Raw genomic sequence first — 21,603 nt, 5'->3', positions numbered from 1 at the left:
CCCTGAAGGACCAGTTATGAGGTTACATGTTTGTTTGCCTGAGGCTGTATTTGTAGGTATTATTATCCATGACGAATAAACATGTTCTGGGACCAGAGTGATGGCTTGACAGTGATTCTAAACCAGTACCACAATTTTAAAAGGTTTTCTGTTAGTAGATTCTGGGAGGGTGTTTTGGTCAGAGAGATTCATTGCACTGGTTTAACATGTAGTATATAAATTCTACACATAGCCTATTAGTATTAGTATATCTACTTTGGAAATTGCCACAAAATGAAATAGTTTCATTTGTATTATATTTGGGCAAATCGTTTTTTTCTTTACAGATATGAATGAAAAAGTGTCACATCAGCCTTCTGAGGCCCTTTTAACTCATGATCTTCACATTTCTTCTTTTGCCTATTCAACTGTCCAAAAACTACTAAAGATATTTAATGATATAATACTGGGAAGAGCACCAAATCCACACATTTGAGCAATAGACTGTAATCAGAGTGATATATCAAATTATACTGTACTGCACTTAATTTCCTTTCCAAATATTTTGTGCTCAGCTGGACAGAAATTAATAGACAAAAGTATAAAGTATACACCTGACCTGCCCCTTTTTCTGCAGTTCAGTATAGTCATTTCCTACTGCTGCCATCATGCAAACTGGTACGTTGTATTACAGGCTGAAAACTATAATCGGTAAACCCCTAAACCTTCCTGAAATAAGCCCTATGATTTCAACTAGTACTGACCACTGTACATCACAGACACTGTAACAATTAGGCCAACGCCTACTGATGAAAACAGTAAAATATGTAATCCCCCTGCATCATGTGCAGCATCACAAACTGACAGAAACACAAAGATTAAATAATGACAATACTTTATTGGACTGGCCCCAAACAGTAGCACACCCTCACCTGTAACAACCTTTCAGCCCATTTGCCTGTTTGTGAAATCCATCAATCATTAATAGTGCAAGGCAGTGTCACTGCAGAAACTTTATACATTTTTCTTTTTTTCTTTGTTTTCCTTTTCCTCTAACAAAAAGAGTCTTGCTGTGCAGTGCATTTCACCTGGTGCTCTAAATATTTTTAAACACATTATCCTGGAACATTTTACACCATTGGGGGACCTGGAGAGAAGAAGAACAGAAACGTTGAAATATGTTTTCACCAAGTCTCAAGTTTGAAAATGTTGATTGTGTTCAGAAAAAGTGTCATCTTTTGAAATATATGTAATATTTTGTGAATTTCACCTACAGTTCAACACATTTTCAATTTTGAACTTGCGTTCAAAATTCAGACCAGGAACATCAACATCTTGGCTCTCCTCTCATGGTAGAGTCTGTCAAAAAACAATAATAAAGTCATTACATTCAAAATAGTCAAAGTTAGAGCATCACAAAAGAAAAGTCTTAATGAACCTCTCTCCCAGTGTAATTGCGGTGGCCCATCATCATCATTGTCCTCATCTCTTGGCCTGTGGTAAGTCATTTTCCTCTGAGTACCCATCTCTGTCAAATAGATGTGAGAAGATCAAATTGACATGAGCTCAATGTTAAGAAGTCATCACAGAGGGGTTTGCTTCTATGAATTTAAAGTTAGGTTTTCTTTATCCTCACATTAACAAGCATCTAAAGTTCAGCCAAGGACAATTCACAGACACCAAAGCTATTTAACTTTTTTTGGCCTTATTGCAGATACAGGTTGTGAAGAGACATCTGAACTTCACAGTATTCAATTTTCTCAGGTGAAGTTTTTGTTGGCCTTTCTCATAATCACCTCAAAATCTGAGATGCGTGAATGAATGAATGAATGAATGAAAACACTGGGGTATAAATCTGCACTCTCTTTGCCGCAAAATGTACAAATCAAATCCAAATCTTCATTATGCTGCTCATTCTGTTTGGACAAATGGTTAATGGTACCAAAAAGGAACGTGTGCATTTGGTTTCAGTAAAGTCCTAGTATAAATGTTTGTGGATCACTTCTTTAACCTTGTCGTTGCAGAGGGTTTGCTTGTCTCCTCCTGGGAATCACGTCACCCTCTCCCCATCTGCCTTGGTCTGAAGTGGCCAGATCCTCTCTGCAGTGTCGGTCTATAAAAGAGTTCACACATTTATTGCATATTTTTGACAATGTAGGCTACATAAAATATGATTGACAACTTAACATGTCAGAAATGAAATGACACTTACCCTGGCACGTTCTGCACTGCAGCTCACCGCTAGTCATCTCACTGATCTCTCCATCAGCTGGATCCTGCTTGCAAAGATCATGACCCCCTTCCTGGTCAAATGGATCTGAGGGATCATTGTATTGGCCTCTTTTATACCAAGGTTTGGCTGCCTGTCTCGGTGGGGCTGAATGAGGCTTCCTGGGTGCAGTGTGCTTCCTCACAACCACTCTGACTGGCTGATCACACCCTCTCCCATACCTGCTTTCCTCCTCAGAGTCTCCAGCCTCGTCTCTGTACTTCTTGGAGCTGTGGACTTTGCTCCTACCTGCACCTTTTGCCAAGTTGTTCCCACAACAGGCGCACATGAACCTCTTCGAACCCGGCAGCCACACTTCTTCCACTTCCTCGGCAGCTGGAGGCGACCCACCCATGACCTCCGCGACCCTCCGGCCAGGATACACGTGTTTGGGGAAAAGATCCACATCATCCAGGTCTGTGGAGAACATCTCATCCCTGGAGGAAAGCTCATCAAGAGACGGACTGAGGACACTCATCCGCTCATGGGTAGTCTGCATGGGGAGGTAGTTGTAGTAGTAGGAGCCTACAGGGGAGGACAGGCGGCCACCTCCACCAGCTCCAGAGGACAAAACTTTTGCATAAGGCAGCTTGAGGATCTGGTAACTTGGATTGGATTTGGCTTCTTCGTGAGATCCCGTATGATGTTCTGTCTTTGAACCTTTGTCGCTGCTTTTCGCTTCCTTAAGGACAGGCAGGGGGGAGGAGAAGGAAGGTGCCTGCGATGGTGCCAACTTCAGGAGCTCTTGGGCACCACATTTGGGAACACTTGGATCGGCCACTAAAATATCTGACTGGATATCTGTGACCTCTTTTTTCTCAAGAGTGAGAAAGTGTTCCTCTTCTGACGACTGCTCGAGTTCAGGACAATCCTCATGAACAGAGGAACTATCAAGGGGTAACTCTTCCTCCAAGCCCCCTGTCCAGCATCCTTGAGGGCTCAGGACATCTAGGCTTCTACGGCTGGACTCTCCATCATACACTGCTGCCGTGGAGTCGCTGAAGGTCACAGCTGGACTCTCCAAACGGCTGTCATCGGGCACTGACGGCAGGAGGTGATCCTGCTTTTCACTTTTCTTCTCTTCTCCTGGAGAAAACATACCTGAGGACTGGGAGGCCACGCCGGAGTCAAGTTCTCTCTCCGCGCCCTGCAGCTCATTGGCTCGAATTTTATCCAGGCATTCGATAAGCTTGGAAATAGCATCGCTGGGGTCTGTTTGAGCCTCCGAGCAGGCCATTTCACGACGCCCTTGAGTCTGGGGGTGGTGCTGCTGGCGGGGCATATCCCCCCAGGTAGGAGGAGCATGAAACCGAGGTTCAAACATTCGCCTGTAATCCACTGGATAAATTGGGGCATGCGGGAAAACAAAGCCAGGATACTGCATGTACTGGTAAGGGGGTATGTAGGGACGGCCATAGTTAAAACCTAGAGAAATATTACAAATGTGAGAATTCAGACAATAAGTACAGGACATATTACATTACAACATAAAAATAAAAAGTGTAAGCAGTCAAATACCTCCAGGTAAACCATAGTGACTGTAGGGGTTGTTCATCTGCCATTGCTGGTAGAGGTAATAAGGTTGAGATGGTGGCTGGACATAGAAAAAAGGTCTAGGAGGGTGAGTCCTCTGCTGTCCACTCCCAAATGTATGTGGCGGTTTGCCTCCATCTACAGGAAGCAGCAGGTGACATAACCAGAAATGAGGGGGGGAAAGAAAAGACATAACTTTTACTGTTTTTTATTCATAGAATCTTAGTGGTAAAACGAAAAAGTTGCCATAGCTTCTATGTTGTGTTGAAAATAAAAATTACAACATGGAAAATAAGATAATTAATTAATTAATTAATTAATAAAAGAAAGTCGTTACCGTCCATTTTCACATTCGCGTTCTTGCTCAACCTTTCAGAATAAAATACCGCAGAGGGATGACAGGAACACAGTAATAAACATCCCCAGCTCCTGGAAATTAAAGGAAGTTGTTTTCTTTTTTACATTCACTTTTTTTTCTCAAGAAACATAAGTAGAACGGCGTCTCTCTCTCAGGTCCACATGACGTCCGACTCTCAAGAGCTGAACCTCCGCTAATCAGTCAAATAGCAAACAGCTGCGGCCCTGCTGAGAGGTGGACACACTGTGGCCAGTTTAACCAGCATACAATGTAGCTTTTGAAAAACAAACCCACAAACACTAGCATGCCAAAGTGGACGTAGACTCTATTTCTGCAAATAAAGTCTTGTATTCTTTTTTCTACAAATATGCTTGCGAATGTTTTTTTTTTTCCTGCAAATATTAAAATAAAGATTAGCCTACACTATTTTCTATTGCTAATTCTCTATATGTCCAGGATATTCAAGTAGTTACTCTCACACATACAATTAATATGAATTAAATACTCAAAAAAAGAAGATACTATTATAGGCTACACTACTTACAAAAAGTTAGGGATATTGGGCTGTGGGATGAAATTTCAGAATGCACCTTGAATGCACCTTAAATGCACTAGGCCTATAACCTTTACAGGTGAACTTCTTTGACCTTCTCTAAACTTTTGAATGCACATGTCAAACTGTTCTGTGTTTCAGTAACATGCTGTTCTCGGTGATTAACCACAAAAATCACAACAATATGATACTCTAACATAACTAATGACATATTGATGAGAATAGAGGTTTGAGATTTAGAGAATCTGAATCTTACATGGAGGATATGTTTGTAGCTATTTGATGCTAATGACCATGCAGGACATGTACAGTATGTGTACAGGGTCAGATACGCCCATAATTATGAAGTAATATCATATTCTCTTTGTTATTTCAAAAATATGTTAAAATGCTTTTGGTCAGTTGTTGTGCATTATTTCGATAAACCTTGCTAAAAATGTCATGGTTACCACACCTCCTGAGTGAGGTGACTGTATTTTCCACCTGAAGCCTCTTTTGACAATTGAAACTTCTTTGTGTGGGTAAGAATCAGTAGGGGACCAGGTTATTGAGGATAACCTTACAGAGGAGGCCTACCCTGGTGGCACCGCCAGCAGGTGTAGTCCTGTTGCTGTGTGTCCGTCTGACCAGCAGGTGTCACTGTGAGGCCGTTAGTTGTATGCGCATGCGCAGTATCCTGATTTGGCCTCTGGTCTTTCAGGCGCTTATGATGCGCTGAAAGGGTGTCCGCTGCTCGGCTGCTTCTACACAACTGTTTAATGTCTAAATTCGGCTTCAGGAGCTTACTGGACACTTTCTGCCGACTGGAAAGGCCACGGTGACGGTTCAGTGTGTGGACTCTGCCCGCAGTCGCCCTCACGGAGCTCGGATTCTGGTCGCCGAAGTTCTCAGGTAGCTAGCCTCCGTTTATTTAGCCGTTTTAGCTTAGCGCTGTGTGCTAGCAGCATGACCGCTCTCTAATTTGACTGCTGTGTTGGTTTTACGGCTATTTCGCCCTCTCTTCAACAAAGCCACAAATGAGTTGATCATGTCAGATGCTCTGCTCTCGTACAGTCACCGGGAGGCATGCTACCACCGGAGCTAATCCCGGAACTGTGCAGCGTAGGGAAGCTAAAGTTGCTAACTTGCTGTCGCTACTCGCGCTAGCGATATAACATGTCATCGAGGCGAGCTGATCAGATGTATTGATCAAAAAAGCAACGATGGCCACATCGTTGAGCGCGTGGTTTGCTGTAAAGCCACAGACGACACGATGGGTCGGGTTAGCTAACCTGTCTGGTTGAAACGGGGTTTGTTTTGGACATGGTGGTTAACGGTGACGTGCTAACGCAGCTAGCCAGTACCAGGCTAGCCCAAGATTTGTTTAACACCCATCAAATGTCAGTGCTGACTTCCAGAATAAACACATTTATTGAGTTATTGAAGGTGAAAAGTCGTAAATAAATTATATGTAATAACCGTGAAGCTGATTTGTGTATATGACCTAACGTTAAGTGCACATTTCCCCTCAGCCTGCACACATTGTTACCAAACTGCATCCCTCGCTGCTCAGGGACTGGACCACACATGAATATTATGCACCTAAGTACTGATCACTGACCAGTCTTAATGTTGACACTCGTGAAGTGTCAGTGAAACCTGTTAATATAACTGTGATGTTTCATATTTATTCGTGTTCACAATCACGAGTGTCAGTCGCATCTAACGGATCTGAACCAATGCGGTGCGCGATCGCTGTTAAGTGCGTGGATGCTCGACCCTGAATCTGACATAGACATTCAGTCGAGATGTTTAAGTAACACAGGAGATCAGGGGTTTAATTATTATCATTCCCTTATATTTGTCCCGGTTGCCACTAATGATCTCCGTAGTGCTGCTGTATCGAGACAGGGCGTAGTGGTTGGCATTAGCAGCAGTATCAGTAGTAGGCGGCGGAGCTGTAAGCTGTGCCGATTGAAGCCAATGAAGGTACTGATGGTAAAAGTGGCTTTGTGTCATGTTAAGCTGCCAGACAGTACAGAGTCATTTAAGGTGTGAGCTGTGGAGCTCAACTCTTACAGCCACAAGGATGGTGTGTTTTTGAATGTGACCTATCAGTGACACACCTGACCAACCCTCTTTTCAAAGTCATGGTGCTTAATAAAACAATGCTTTAAGTTACAAACTATACAATATAAGGCTAAATGTTTCTTTTCTTTCTTTTCTATTTGTAAAAAATACATACAAATGATAGTATAAGAAAGTAATAACTTGCTTGCTTGCTTTGCTTCAAGTACAGCTCATTGGTACATGTTCCTAACATATAGACATACATACCATATACAAACATATCATAATGCATATAGGGCCGTGCTTATTCCTCAGTGTTCGCCATTCAGAGTTCAATATATTTATTGTATGCAGGTGTAACATGGAGTTGAGGTTTCTTCAACCTAGAACAGAGTGTGAATGAAATGTTTTTCAAGCGACCCATGTCAATCCATCTTACCCAGGTTGTTTTGTTTTATAGAAAGCTTATGGTCAGGTAATTTAAGTCCTTGGAAAATAGTCCCTGCCCACTTCCATTCAGCCTCTCCTGTTTGCCGCTGCCTGGCTGTCAGAGCAGTGTTTAGAAGCTTTGGATGAAGAGAAGGTGAAGGGAGGGATGGCAGCAGTTGGAACAGGTCGTTCACAGTGAAAAGTTTCATATGAAATAAGATTTTCAGCCCCAAAATTGGACAATATAGTAATAGAGTTTATAGATAGATTTTTTTTTGTTGTCATGTTGGTTTCAATGGATTTTGGTCTCATTACCGTTGTTTTTGTTTTTCTCTTGTGTTTTTCAGATAAGCACTGATGTAGCAGTGTTGCGACAGCCATCGCACTCTCTCTCTCTCTCTACCTCCGGTCCCTAGTGCCTCGCTGCATGACCTCAGACGACAGATAGACCCACAAGGGGGAAACCGCCCCTTCCTCACCCAAGACCCCCCCTGGACTCCTGACGGTTACAGCTGGTCGCCACAACCCCGAGACCGTCTTCATCTCATCTTTCAACTCATTCCCAGGAGTAGCAAGTTCTTGTTTTTTGTTTTTTTTTCCATATTGGAGTTGAACACCTCCACTCGGGCCTGTGGAGGTGTTGGGAGAGCTGTCCTCCTCCCTCTCCCCCCTTTACCCTCTTGAATCTTTTAAGAATATCTTTTTTTTTTTTCTTTTTTCTGAGTCCGGTTCTTGCCGGCCGTGTGACTTTTCAAAACTGGGGCGCGATTCATGGGATGCAACCATGTCGGATCTCAGTGAGCGCAGGCCGGTCAACACGGACTACGCTGTCTCCCTGCTGGAGCAGCTCAAGTTCTTTTACGAACAGAAATTACTGACTGATGTTGTGTTGCTGGTGGAGGACACGGAGTTCCCGTGTCACAAGATGGTCTTGGCCACATGTAGCTCCTATTTCAGGTGAGTGCGCCACACTCTTTATCAGCCTCATGCTGCTCCTGTTGTATGTTGTGTGTTCTGGGTTTCTATTTTTTTTAAAACACCCCAGGGTGATTGTGACTACGCTTAGTGTGGCGTATCTCCCCTGAGTTTTTTTTTGTCTCCTACAGTTACAATTAATAATGCACCACACAGGTTTTTGTGCTTAAAGACATCAATTACTCCCCTTACTCGGGGGGGTTTGATGAGGTGTAGGTACGCACGGTTGTTGCGTCTGTAAGTGCTCACCTCCTACAGTTACAATTAATAATGCACCACGCCATAGAGCAAGTGTCGCCCGCTCTATACATGCAGGACGGAAAACAAGAGGATGGTGTTTCCTTAAAAGCGAGGGGCTCGGGTCGCCGTCTCCGATATATATTCCTGCATGGAAACAAATGAAGCAATCTCTAACCTGTAGTACCGGAGAAGTATCCCTCAAGGCCCCCAGGAGGCCTCATTTGTACGCACAACATTGCATAATAAAGCGTGTGCAGCGCAGCGAGTGTGGCGGAGCAGCAGACTCGGCTCTGGGAAGAGTCCATCTGTACATGACAGGAGCTCATGCAGCAGTCGAACACGCCGTCTGCCTCCCTGTCCGTCTCACGCCTCGTGCCCTTCCCTCCCTCCCTCCCTCCCTCCCTCGCACTCACACACGCATTCCAAAAAAAGGTCCCGACAACTTAATGCCTCCCTCGTACCCACCTCTTCCCGGTCCTCCCCGCTGTTTCCCACGCACTCGTTATCTGGTGTGAACATGCAAAGCATTTCCCCTCCGGGGGGGTTCAGAGGTGTCGCAGCGCTTCCTCTAAACCGCGACTCCGTTCCCTCCGCCGCCTCTTCCCTCTCTCCCACCCACCTACTACCCTCTTGCACGCCTTGCTTCAGAGGGAAAAAAAAAAGAGAGAAGGGGGAGCGGGGGGTGGCTGCCAGACTCTGGAGGGAACTTGTGTATGTAGGGGAAAGTCTGGTCACGTAGGTCTTGGTGAAAGATGGAGAGAAAAGGGGGAAGAAAGAGAGGAAAAGCAGGGAGGAGGGGGTGCAGGGGTATGCCTGCAGGGTTGCGTAATACAGCCTGGCAGGTTTTTGCCCCTGCTGTGACCAACACAGAGACACACACCCCCAAAACCTCCTGTTCACAAGGGTAGATCTGGTTTGCCAGACAAAATATTATGAAAGAGCACGGCTGCAGCTGAAAGCTATCGTCAATATTCAATTGTTCTTAAAATCTTATTATTGATAGAAAAGAACAAACCACGATCTGCCCATATTGGCCATGTTTGGTTCCAAAAAAGTCATCTATTTTTAAAGGTGTTGTGGATGGATATGGATTCATACCTGACTTTTTTATATTACCTACACTATCCATCATTTGTTAAAGGGATAGTTCAACATTTTGGCAAATTGGCCCATTGCCATAATCCCTATAGTCTTAGGAGTAGGTTTGTTACCTTTAATTGTCAGTGCAAGCTTTTTTTAGAATGGCAGAGCAGAACCGCGAGCTTCTCAGAGCTACGCTACAGAGGCTCATGGGATTTCTTGGTTTCTCTCATCAAATACACAATCCAACAACTCCGAAACGCTCTTGTGGACAAGTTGTGACCTGCACATTCACCACGCTATGAGATAATAACGGAACATTACGAGACGGAGTTGTTTTCGAGGCAAATGCAGAGAAAAAACGCACATCAGCGGTTTTGCATGAATTGACCTAGAAAACAACTCCTCTATTTGATGGGTTTGAGGAGGGAAACCAAGAAATTCCATTAGCCTCTGTAGCGTAGCTCTGAGCAGCTTGCGGTTCTGCTCCGCCGTTCTAAAAATGGCTTGCACTGACAATTAAAGGTAACAAACCTACTCCTAAAACTATAGGGATTATGGCATTGGGCAAATTTGCAAAAATGTTGAACTATCCCTTTAAACCCAGCCCCATCAAATGATTTGCCAATGTTTGCGCATTCCAGTGCAGCAATTGTATTAGGAGTGGAATAAACAGAAGGTGCCACCAACAGAAATGCAAACTCAATCAACAGAATTGCTAATAAAAAGACACAGGGCCCCCTCCATCAGCCAAGGCCGTGTGCATCACTGCTGCAGTATGCGTTTGGCAGCAGATACATAAGCAGCATAAATGCAAATCACCAGCTCCAGTCGATGTAACGGCTCCCCAGATGCAGAAAATGTGAGAAAGTGATGTCGCCAAAGAGGCTAAAGAGGCTCTGACTCACTGCGAGAGCTGAAGAACGGCGACGTGGAAGTGTGGGCGGCCTGCTGAGGCACGAGCTGATCCCAGGGCAGGCATCCCAACTGGTGGGGTGTCGACCACCACTTTCTGTCGTGTCAGTATCAAGGGAGGGTTGGTGGACGGGCCGGTCTGTGCAAGACAACTCTCAAGTATCAAGTCGTAGTAACATCTGCTCCAAATAAACCAAAGACAGAGTCAGCGCTGTTGTCTGAGGCCTACAATACTCCTAGTTCACACACAAACATAAAGTAGCTGAGTGGATCCCTCCATCAGTTACATGACAGTGTTGAACATGATAGATTTATTACTGTGGGAGACAAAAAACATTGATAATGTGGAAATAATGGAAGCAGCTAGTGGGATTCACTACTACATATCACTTTACACTGTTTATATATTTGAAACTAACTAACACAAGGAAATAAAAAAAACATTATGTTTCTTCTGTAAAATTACCCAGAATTCATTGGATTCCAGTTTCTCAAATTTGTGCATCTAGGTTCATCACATAGCAAAGTAAATATCTTTAAATATCTCTGCAGTTTTTCACCATTTTCTGATGTTTTTGGACTTGGTGTTTAATCAGCCAAGGAAATAATCATCAACTAATCAGTAAAAACACATATTTACTTCCTGTCTTTTAAAAGAAAGATATACCATTGGCTCCTTGTCTGACATGAGGACAGTGGGAAATTAACTCCAGCAGTAGCAGCCAATTACAGGTAGACCGGGCTGTGGTTGGTAACTTTGTCTGTTTTTCCAGCCATTTTGGCAAAAATCCAGCTGTCATTAGGAGGCTCTGTTTATTTAAAAGAAAAACTTTGGATACTAAAACATTGATCTCCCCCCTCCGGTGGAGACTGAAAGCTTGTCCTGTCTCATGGGGTTTATTATGAAGCCAGTCTTTGTCGATTACAAAACATCGTCTGGAAAACTCAAATATGCACAGACTTGATGGAACAGGACTTATGAAAGTCAAGAGATGCGTTGAGGATATTTGAAGGCCAACCAGATTGAGGTTTCAAACTTATCTGAATGTAACATCAGTAACTGAGAAACTAATAAAGTCTCTTCATTCAGAAGAGCCACTTCACTTTTTATCTGAAGTGCTTAGTCACTGAGTATTTTATCTGCTTTAATGTGCTGCTTAGCAATGATGACACTTCAGGACCCACTCATTAAATTCATTTGGTGTCAAAAGAACAAAACCAGAAGGACTCTCAGCTCTTTGAGTTTATTAATTACAGATTTAATTTCACTGAATACAGCCTCATGAGGCCGTGTTTGCTTGGTGAGGGATGATATGTCAGTCTGGGTAACTGCATCATTATTGTTTGTCACTAACTTTCCACCACTGGCCTTTATCAGCTGTTGTCTGCTGCTCTAAAATATGCAGTTTCCATGGATCCAGTTTCACTTGCACAAATGGTTTGCGTTTGCCAAGTACAGTAAAAGTAAAAAATCTGGCAATTGTTAACATTATACAGGCAAAACACAGCAAGGATATAATTCAAAACTGAACTCTAACGAGGCTGTTGCATGACAACAGAGTGGGACATGCTGCAAGTTTCCATATAAAAGTCACGATTGTCTCATCTTTATGGAAACAGCAGTGGATATGTTGATCTGTTGCTCGTCAAAATAAAAAAAGCTGTGCTGACCGACGCTGCTGCGCTGTTGTGGTCTGGCTCCCGCAGGGCGATGTTCATGAGCGGCCTCAGCGAGAGCAAACAAACCCACGTCCACCTGAGGAACGTGGACCCGGCCACCTTGCAGATCATCATCACCTACGCCTACACGGGCAACCTGGCCATCAACGACAGCACGGTGGAGCCGCTCTACGAGACCGCATGCTTCCTACAGGTCAGTACAGCAGGAGACACTGTCATTGTATTATTTGTGATTATATCAATTGGGATGTGTTTCAACATATGCTTAATGTAACAAGCCCTTAATATATAAAAAGAAATAGTCCCATACTAAATGGAACTTCCCTTGAACATTGTTCAATCAAATATTCGTAAGATGCGGTCATCGTCATGCATCTTTTACTGACTTATTCTCTTTTTTTGGCCGTGAAGACACTTTTTAAAATAATGTTGGGTTTTAAAAATGCAGTTTATTTCAGGGCTTTCTCTTGGCGTCACATCCCGCTTTGAGTCTGACCAATCAGCACCAAGTAAACCTCAAACCCCACCATATCAGGTTACCTACCCCAAGACAAGGACTCATTTGGCCCCCGTAAAAGTTTGCAGATGGGGCGCTGTATGGCGCAGTGGGTTGAGCAGGCGCCCCAAAGTTTGTTGCAGCAGTGTGTCTGATTTCCCTCTGTCCCTTGTCCTGCTCAGGTGGAGGACGTCTTGCTGCAGTGCAGAGACTACCTGGTGAAGAAGATCAACGCTGAGAACTGCGTCCGCATGCTGAGCATCGGCGACCTGTTCAGCTGCAGCGAGTTGAAGCAGAGCTCCAAGCGCATGGTGGAGCACAAGTTCCCCATGGTGTACCGGCAGGAGGCCTTCCTGCAGCTCTCCCACGAGCTGCTGATAGACGTCCTGAGCAGCGACAACCTCAACGTGGAGAAGGAGGAGACGGTGCGCGAGGCGGCCATGCTGTGGTTGGAGTACAACATGGAGGCGCGCTCACAACACCTGTCCTCCGTGCTCAGCCAGATCCGCATCGACGCCCTGTCAGAGGTGACGCAGCGCGCCTGGTTCCAGGGGCTGCCGCCCAATGACAAGTCGGTGGTGGTGCAGGGCCTCTACAAGTCCATGCCCAAGTTCTTCAAGCCCCGGTTAGGCATGACCAAGGAGGAGATGCTGATTTTCATGGAGGCCATGTCCGAAACGCAAGGCGAAGGCTACGTCATGTCCGGGTCCTTGCCCACGACGGTGGTGTGTTACAGTCCGCAGGCAGAGAAAGTGTACAAGCTCAGCAACCCCCCAGGAGACCTGCAGAAGGTGGGGACCCTCGTTACACCCGACAACGACGTGTTCATCGCCGGCGGGCAGATCCCTCTCAAAAACTCCATCACCAGCCACGGCAAGAGCGGCAAGTTACAGGCGGTGTTCCGCTCGGTCGATAGCTTCTTCTGGTTCGACGCCCAGCAAAACGCCTGGGTCCCCAAAACCCCCATGCTGTGCGCCCGAATCAAGCCCTCGCTGGTCTACTGCGAGGGCTACATCTATGCAATTGGGGGAGACAACGTCGGGGGCGAGCTGAACAAGCGCACGGTGGAGCGCTACGACTGCGAGAAGGACGAGTGGAGCATGATGAGCCCCCTGCCCTTCGCCTGGAACTGGAGCACCTCGGTGGTGGCGCACGACTGCATCTACGTGATGACCCACGACCTGATGTACTGCTACTTCCCCCGGGCCGACACCTGGGTGGAGATGGCCATGCGCAAGACCAGCCGCTGCTTCGCCTCGGCGGCCGCCTTCGGCGACCTGATCTTCTACATCGGGGGCCTCCACGTGGTCAGCAACTCCGGCATCCGCCTGCCGACGAGCACCATCGACGGCTCGTCCGTCACCGTGGAGATCTACGACGTCAACAAGAACGAGTGGCGCCTGGCCGCCAACATCCCCGCCAAGCGTTACTCGGACCCCTGCGTGCGGGCGGTGGTGTTGCTCAACTCTTTGTGCATTTTCATGCGCGAAACCCACATGAACGAGCGCGCCAAATACGCGATCTACCAGTACGACATGGAGCTGGACCGCTGGTATTTGCGGCAGCCCGTGTCCGAACGCGTACTCTGGGATCTGGGTAAGGACTTCCGCTGCGCGGTGGGGAAGCTGTACCCCTCCTGCCTGGAGGAGTCCCCCTGGAAACCCCCAACCTACCTCTTCTCCCCCGACGGAGCCGAGGAGTTCGAGATGGACGGGGAGCTGGTGACCCTCCCTCACGTATAGCTCATGACCTCCCCTCCCCTACCTCGCTGACTGAACCAGGAATCTGTAACGCTGAGGGACGAACACGAAGGGGGGGCACACGGGTTCTCTGAGATAACAAAGGGTTTGACGTTATCCGTGTCGTGGAGGGATCTCCAGACTTTGGAGGCTCGCATTAGCCGCCGCTGTCGCTGGTGAATGATGCAGCCAGGAAACAAGAAGCTTGGAGCGAAAAAAAAAGAAGCCCCTGAAAAATACTAGTAATCTGAAAATTTCAGTTTTTGGTTCTCTTTTGTTTTTGTTTTTCTTCTTATGTTGTCAGTTGTGACATCTGTTAGATATTATTACAAGTCTGTCATACTGTTTCTACAATGTGATAATGTTAAACGTCAACTGATTTTGTGATGATGAGGATGATGATGCACTTAACTGGTAAAACTCTTGGAATGACAATGGCAACTGTACCAAAATACCCCCCACCCCCTCTCCCCCCCTCCTCTTTTTCTCTTTTCTCACCACTGATAAAGGAACACTTGTGGAAAGTCTATGTTTTGAGGTGTGCACTTCCTGTGGGCTTTGAGTCCAGGCTCTGAACGGTTTGTTATTTCAGGGAGGAGGGCTGTTGTAGTCTGTCGCTAGTTTGGACTCCACTGTTACAACAAAATAAAAGTGTCAAACTGATCTGTAGAAACTTCTCAAACCAGTCCTGGCGCATCATCCACTTGTCTTTTTACTTTCTCATTGTTTTGCTGATACCTTGTTAAATGCGCTGCTTCCGCCGAGCGATCGGCGGTGGAGCGGCTGATGATGCAGCAGGAATGGTTTGAGAAGTTTTTCTGCATGTTTTGATATTGGGTTTGAAGGTTTCTATCTACTCTGAAAGCAGCAGCAGTAGTAATCATAGTCGTAGTAGTCCACTTATTGGAAAGTTACAGACATTTTATAGACTAAATCATGAATCGCTTATTCTCTAGATGTAGCCGCCGCTCTGCTCGCATGATAAATTGATTTTCAGGACTAGCGTTGACATGTTTTGTAGCGTCGTTTCAGGGTTCTCATTGGCTTTTATTGTAATTGTTGAGAATCCTACAAATCTAACTACCACCTTCCTCCAGAGAGTGAAATAGAAACTTTTCCGAGCCACCTGGGAAGCCCACAGGAGCCTGTAGTGGTGCTCCAAGCGATAGATGTTTGCTCTGAGTTTTTCCCCTAAGAACAGGATCCATGTGTTTCCTCAAAGGCCCTTTGCAGACGAGAGGAACAGGGGGCCGTGTTTTTTTTTTTTTTTTTTTTTCCTGGAGCGGGTGCGAGGGCTGACGGGGAAACAAGTGAGAGGCGGAGAGGGGTTTAAAAGAGGGCGGCTGCGGGTCCGGTCGCCCAGCATCTCTCCTCCCTCACCGCTCGGCCCTCCACCCTGCCTCCTCCTACAGCGCCTCCACAGCCTGTCTGTCTGTCAGTCTGTTTGCACACAGGTCTTCCACACAGCCAGCAGTCTACACCTCACTCTATCCATCGTCACATGATCATGATACTTGTGTTTTTCTTTCCACGAGGGTCTCTGCAAACACACACACACACACACACACACACACAACTCCACTTTCAGTACAAACATAGGTTACGGGCTCATGCATTTTTTTTTTTTTATTTCCAAGCTGCTGAAATATATATATAATGAAATATATATTTTTCATATGTTTAAAAGACAACTGTTTTAGTGTGGGGAAAATAACCAGGTCTATTTTGTATTAGTGTCTTTTTTAATTTAATATCAGACATTACTGTAGTGTGATTGTGGGTAGATATCCATTTTTTTTTTCCTATCAGATTTAATTTTTCTGAGTGAATATTGAGGATTCTTGCTGCTGATTGGTTGTGAGAGGCGAGGGCTGGCCCAGGGCTGTTGCTATGGAAATTGTCCCGGCAACCACTAGCAGTAGTGGAGGGGGGTGGGCGGGTTTGGGGAGGGAAGGGAAGGGAAGGGGTCTTCCTCCTACCTTAAAAACATGAGCACAGGTGCTTCATGACAAACCCTTACTAGCATGTTTGGCTGCATCATATTCCTTTGGCACTGTATTTTGAATGAACGTTAATTTATTAAAAAACATACCAAAAACGTTCCTGAAACTGACTCTGAGTTTGTTTTTGTTGCAGTATGATGTTTGTGAATGGGAATGTTTGTTTTATTAGGTAGTTTTATTTTATTTTAATCAGTAAATGCGGCTTCTTTTGATAAATTCTTAAACTGTTGGGTGGATTTGGATTCATATTGGCAATAGAAATGCGTGTCTCTCGGAGGTCCACAGGCCACAGCAGTTGTACATTTAATATATTTGTAATTTCAAAAATGTCAGTATTTAAAAGTATTTATTTTTTATAATCCTTCTTTACTGTAAAATAAATAAATTAAATTAAATAAAAAACCTTTTATCCATGTAGCGCATAGAGCCTAATAATTTTTAACAGCGGTATTTATTCACTGCTATTGTTTGGGAAATATAAAGAACTATGTCTCAAACTGTTTCTCTTTAAGCAATAGTCCAGAACCTGTAGACATTTCATTTGCAATGACATACAACAGAAACACTCATATCTCACAAACTAGAGTTTCTTAGTTACTTGTTGATTACTTTATTTGCAGAAGATCCATCGAGGGAAACTTTTGCTTTTTCTCTCTGTTTAGCATCATTATAACTAAAATACTTTTGTGGTTTGGTTAGATGAACTTCTCATGCGACAGAAGTCTGAAAATTAAAGTTCTGGTCAATGATTATTCTAAACAGATTCAAATATGTGTCTGAATCCATGATGACAACAGTGCTGACCCTGTCAGTGGGCCCTCTGTGCGTCAGGCAGGATCACTGGGTGTGAATTTCTGCTGGCCTCGGGCTAAAGCCGCCCCTGACGTCGCTGGGTTCGTATGTCCCTGTGATGCTGCTGAATCGTTGTCAGACAGCACATGGGTGCATTTTTGTCCGGCCTTGTGCTGCCACCACAACAACAACCCCCTCTGCGAACACACACTTTGCCACCACTTTGTTTAGCTGACCTACATTTTAGCCCAGACACAAACCCAGAGGAATAAAAAAAAATACTTGTTCCACCAAAAATAAAGCACTGCAGTATTTTAATCATTTTTAATACAGCAATATAATATAGTATCACTTTCCTCTCAAATACATTAAAAGCATCTGTCAAGAAAATATTCTGTGAATTTGAATTCACAATACATTCATATATTTTAAATACAAAATGAAAAATATATCATCAGAGGGTAAAAAAAGAAACAAAAAAAGAAGCTTGAAATTCTCTTGACTAATCCAGAAACCCAAAGCAAATGAGTCAAAGAAGGTTTCAAAGTGTGAAGAACAAAGAAAGAGCACAAGTTGAAAACAGCATCATACTCATAGATGTAAAACTGGACTGGACAGAGCATGCTCATTGGACCACTTTTAATCCAACAGTTGTCGAATATTTGTAGCATGGAGGGAACAGATCCTGTAAGCACCTCAAAGTTACAGTTGTACAAGATAAAGATTCACATAAATAGAATATAATGGCTGCGTTGTGCAAAATACACACAGTGGTCCACAGATTAGGACTTGTTCCAGTGTTGTCATGACAAAACATGGATATTTATGAGATAACAAGCTCATACACAACAAATAAATAAGTTATCTGACTCGATAATGTCTTCAGATTTACTAAATATAGTTCTCCCAATATATATACTGACAGCAAAGTACAAAAAGGCCTGGGTGAGGATTAATAACACCCTGTCAAACACACAGCTGGGTGCAGGTTCCTTCATAGTTAAGGGAGGTTTTATCACGTTCATCAGGCATTAGGTTCACAAAGATTTATGTTATAACATTGTGGTTAGTTCAGCAACAGTGGCCAGATTTTGTAAATGCAGTGTCATAGTATTATGCATTTGTTTATGTGTGAAGGGGAAAAAACTTGAAATTGAAAAAATTGAAAAAACTGAAAATTGAAATTGAATATCTTTGATTTTAAGTCTCTTGCCTGGACAGACGAGTAATATGAGGACAATGCAAACAAATAGAAAATACACCAAGTAGGCTACATCAATGAACAATATTGTTAGTTAAATCATTGCAGTTGGTGTAGAACATTTTTTGATTTATACTTTTACTTTAACCTCCTAATCATCTAATGAAAACAACAAAAAGCATTTTTCCATTACCAACAATCAGTTGATAAGACAAATTCAAATTATTCTTTTTTTACGCAAACACACTGAACTATTTATCCTGCAGAACGTTTTTTTCTTCACTGGTGCATCAATAGAGACTTAACTAGAAAATATGGTAGCTAAATTCAAATAAATCTATTTATTAAAATCTTTTACCAACTTGTAAAACATTTTACAACGTATTCAATCCTACTGTAGCTAACCAGCCAAGTCACATTAGCCAGCTAACATACGACTTGTTAGTTTACAGACACTGTACGTCTTGTAACAGTTAATGTCTCACTGTCAACCAAACCAAATTAATTCAATGTCTGTGATTTAACGTCCCTTTTCTCAAAAACTTTGCACTAAAAACCTAGTAGCATCACCTAGCTAACTTTCCATTAGCTAACTTTTCCAGTGTTTTCTAGTTGGCTGTTTTGCTTTTTTAGGAACTGGTTGGAGGTTAAAGGAAAAATCTTAACTCTTAATGTTTACAGCTCTATACAGCTAACAACATTTATATTGATGTAGATTGTGTTAGATTTTCTTTCACTGACTTGTTTTAGCCCTAGACTTCAATATTCTTTATAGACTTATATTTGTGTCACCTGGGACTCTGGAAAACTGACGACATGAAAGTTTAGTTTTCACCAGATTTTTTTTTAAACTAAATTAAAGAAAATAATCAATAGTGACAATAATTGTTAGTTACAACCTAATAACTCAACATGTATTTTGATGCAATAATACCTCACACAGGAATCCAAGCTGTTCAAGAGAAAACCACAATGTTATAACAGGCATCTGAATTTAAAACCTAAACCGTTAAAATCTTCAGAGGTACCACAGCTCATGCTCTTCTGTCAAATCCTGTGACACTGATTTATCTTTTTTTTTTTCCTTTTTTTTTTTTACATAATTACTTTGTCAGCAAAATAGTCAGCAAAACTCTAGAAATACGCAGCATAGAGTGAACACCGCAAACCCAACGACAGCATCTTTAGTGTCTCACAGGAAAGCGTTCAGCAATACAAACTGCAGCAGTGAGAAAACAGGTGGCCAGAGATGACGCAGCCTGCTGAGAAATTCTGCTTTTGATCAGAAGCACTGGCAGACTCTGCCTCACAGTGGATATGGACTGTACAGTTAGTATAAGGGCATCGCTGCTGCTGCCTTCCTGTCCAGAGTGGCAACCTGCTAATATGACAGAGCCCAGAATCTCCAGTCGGGGATGTTACCGTCGGGTTGTATGGTTGAGGCTTTCCTGCTCACATCCTTCATAACGTCAGCTCTCAGACCGCCGACCCTTTGGGATTCACAGTAACCAGAGGATCAGAGGATGATGGGAGTAAGAGTCACTGGGAGGCATGGGGAGACACTTGGTGGTCACGGGGTGACCTCGGTGGCCGGTTCGGGACTGGCCGGGGGGGTCACGGCTGCAGGCTGTGCCAGGGTGGAGAACCAGGACGACATGGCCGACTTGGCGCTGGTCAAAGCTCCGCCCACTGACTGACCTGAGAACAGAGGAGGAGATGGAGGAAATTACAGTTGAATCTCCATAAATTGGACTATCATGGAAACGTGTATTTATGTCAGTAATTCAATTCAAAAAATGAAACTAATACATTATATAGATCCATTAGGCTACACACAGAAAGAAACATTTCATGTCTTTATTTATTCAGTTTCTTTTAATCGTAATGATCATGGCTTACATTTAATGAAGACCTAAAATGTAGCATTTAAAAAAAAAAAAGTAATATTACCAAAAAATTATTATTATTATTAAAAAAGCATTTTTATGGAAATGCTGGCCTTTTCCGCTGTTTTTCAGGTCGGGGACCCCCAAACTGATAGAGAGATGGAGCAGGGATCCCCTTCTATATATATATACTGTATAAAAATGTGTTTTATATTACTGGGCCTAGTGCCATTTATAAACACACCTTGTTAACTGATACCAATGCCAGTATCAACAATGCCTGTCAATTGCATGATAATCATGCAGACAAGCTATTCAAATTGAGGTTTTTTATTTGTAACACAAATGTGGAAACGAAAAAATATTTTTTTTTAAATTGTCTTATCAACCAAAAAATTCCACGACCCCCCAGCAGCACCTCTGCAGACCCCCTAGGGGTCACGGACCCCCCGTTGAAGACCTCTGCTCTACATTTACAGAGTCTGCGCACCTACACGGGCGATTTTCACTCATTTTGGCAGCTCAGGAGTGTGTGGGTGTGTAAACATTGTGTGACTGATTGACCTCATTCAGCCATTAGCTTTGTTTCACCTTTAGGAACTAATTATTATTACTCCACGATCACAAATGTGCTTCATTTGGGAGCAGGTGTGCTGTGCAGAAGAGTTATGAGCCCACACACTCATATAAGTCTGTGTATTATAGTGTCCTCACATTATTCTGAACACACTGTGGCTCAACTCGCCCCAATAAAAACAAGGAAGCACAAATCTACTGTCAGAATCTGCATAATTACACCATGTTTTGGTTTCTAAAGGTTAGAAGGACTGGGATGTATAAGTTACAGCATCGATTCGTCACACTGCTGTAGAGTGTCTCTTACCCACTGCCTTCCCCGTCTGGACCACGCTGCGGCTGGTGGTGATCATGGCGTTCCCGATCTTCTTCCCTCGCTCGCTGTTCTGCACCGAGCTGCAGCAAACACAGAGAGAGAAACAACATGTTCACCAAAACCGGGAAATGGTGCGCTCATTCCCCTCACCTTTCTGTCTCTGGTGTGACATTGTTGGAATTCCCCCCCCGCCCCCCTCTGCCCCCCTCTCTCCATGAAAACAGAAACAAACTACACAAATGTGCTGCTGCCGGCCTCTTACAGAGGATTATGTCATAGGTGGTGCATCTGAGGGATGAAACAAAACTGTTGGCCTGCTTCATCTGGGAAAACAGCAGCGTTGTTAAAAAACACGGTGCGGACGGTGATGGGCGTGCGAGCAGCTGCCGAGCACAGACGTGTGTCAGTCAAACACTGGGAGCCTTGGCAGCCTCTAATGAGCCGGTGATTTCATCTGAAAATAAACTGTCACTGTGAACTGTGCTACGGAGCAGCTGCCTGATCCGACCTGCGAGAGCGGAGGATTTATGACTG

At 43.9% G+C, this 21,603-nt stretch overlaps 3 protein-coding genes across 4 annotated transcripts in view; 1 reads left to right on the top strand and 2 right to left on the bottom strand.

Moving 5' to 3' along the window:
- Nucleotides 1–857: 857 nt before the first annotated feature.
- Nucleotides 858–4,371, bottom strand: LOC146966797 (bucky ball-like). Its single transcript, XM_085763474.1, has 7 exons — nt 4,119–4,371; nt 3,767–3,919; nt 2,192–3,673; nt 1,991–2,092; nt 1,418–1,507; nt 1,254–1,338; nt 858–1,126 (listed from the first exon to the last, which is right to left on the bottom strand). Exons 1-6 carry the CDS (start codon nt 4,123–4,125, stop codon nt 1,307–1,309), a joined length of 1,866 nt encoding a protein of 621 aa, XP_085619600.1. The 5' UTR covers nt 4,126–4,371; the 3' UTR covers nt 858–1,126; nt 1,254–1,306.
- A 977-nt stretch (nt 4,372–5,348) lies between these two features.
- Nucleotides 5,349–16,404, top strand: kbtbd2 (kelch repeat and BTB (POZ) domain containing 2). 2 transcript variants are annotated; one of them, XR_015034481.1, is made up of 5 exons: nt 5,349–5,583; nt 7,518–8,127; nt 12,088–12,253; nt 12,739–15,020; nt 15,061–16,404. XR_015034481.1 is itself a non-coding variant. In XM_085763050.1 (4 exons), the coding sequence occupies exons 2-4, from the start codon at nt 7,955–7,957 to the stop codon at nt 14,296–14,298; spliced, it is 1,899 nt and encodes a 632-aa protein (XP_085619176.1). In that variant the 5' UTR covers nt 5,349–5,583; nt 7,518–7,954; the 3' UTR covers nt 14,299–16,404. The 2 variants fall into 2 exon arrangements, 1 of the variants encoding a protein (XP_085619176.1); XM_085763050.1 differs by having other exon boundaries at nt 12,739–16,404.
- Nucleotides 16,405–19,459: 3,055 nt separating this feature from the next.
- avl9 (AVL9 homolog (S. cerevisiase)) overlaps nt 19,460–21,603 on the bottom strand; it is a 31,286-nt gene continuing 29,142 nt past the window's right edge. Inside the window, exons 15-16 of the mRNA XM_085762823.1 lie at nt 21,061–21,149; nt 19,460–19,989 (exon numbers count right to left, since the gene is read on the bottom strand). Coding sequence (XP_085618949.1) covers nt 19,862–19,989; nt 21,061–21,149 — 217 coding nt within the window. The 3' untranslated portion in view covers nt 19,460–19,861. The remainder of the gene's footprint in view (nt 19,990–21,060; nt 21,150–21,603) is intronic.

This window comes from Trachurus japonicus, chromosome 20 (genome assembly GCF_045865225.1).
Source record: "Trachurus japonicus isolate A0001 chromosome 20, Traja_1.0".
In the NCBI taxonomy this organism is placed as follows: domain Eukaryota; kingdom Metazoa; phylum Chordata; class Actinopteri; order Carangiformes; family Carangidae; genus Trachurus; species Trachurus japonicus.
Note: the sequence above shows the minus strand (reverse complement) of the source record. Positions and strands in the feature narration are given on the sequence as shown.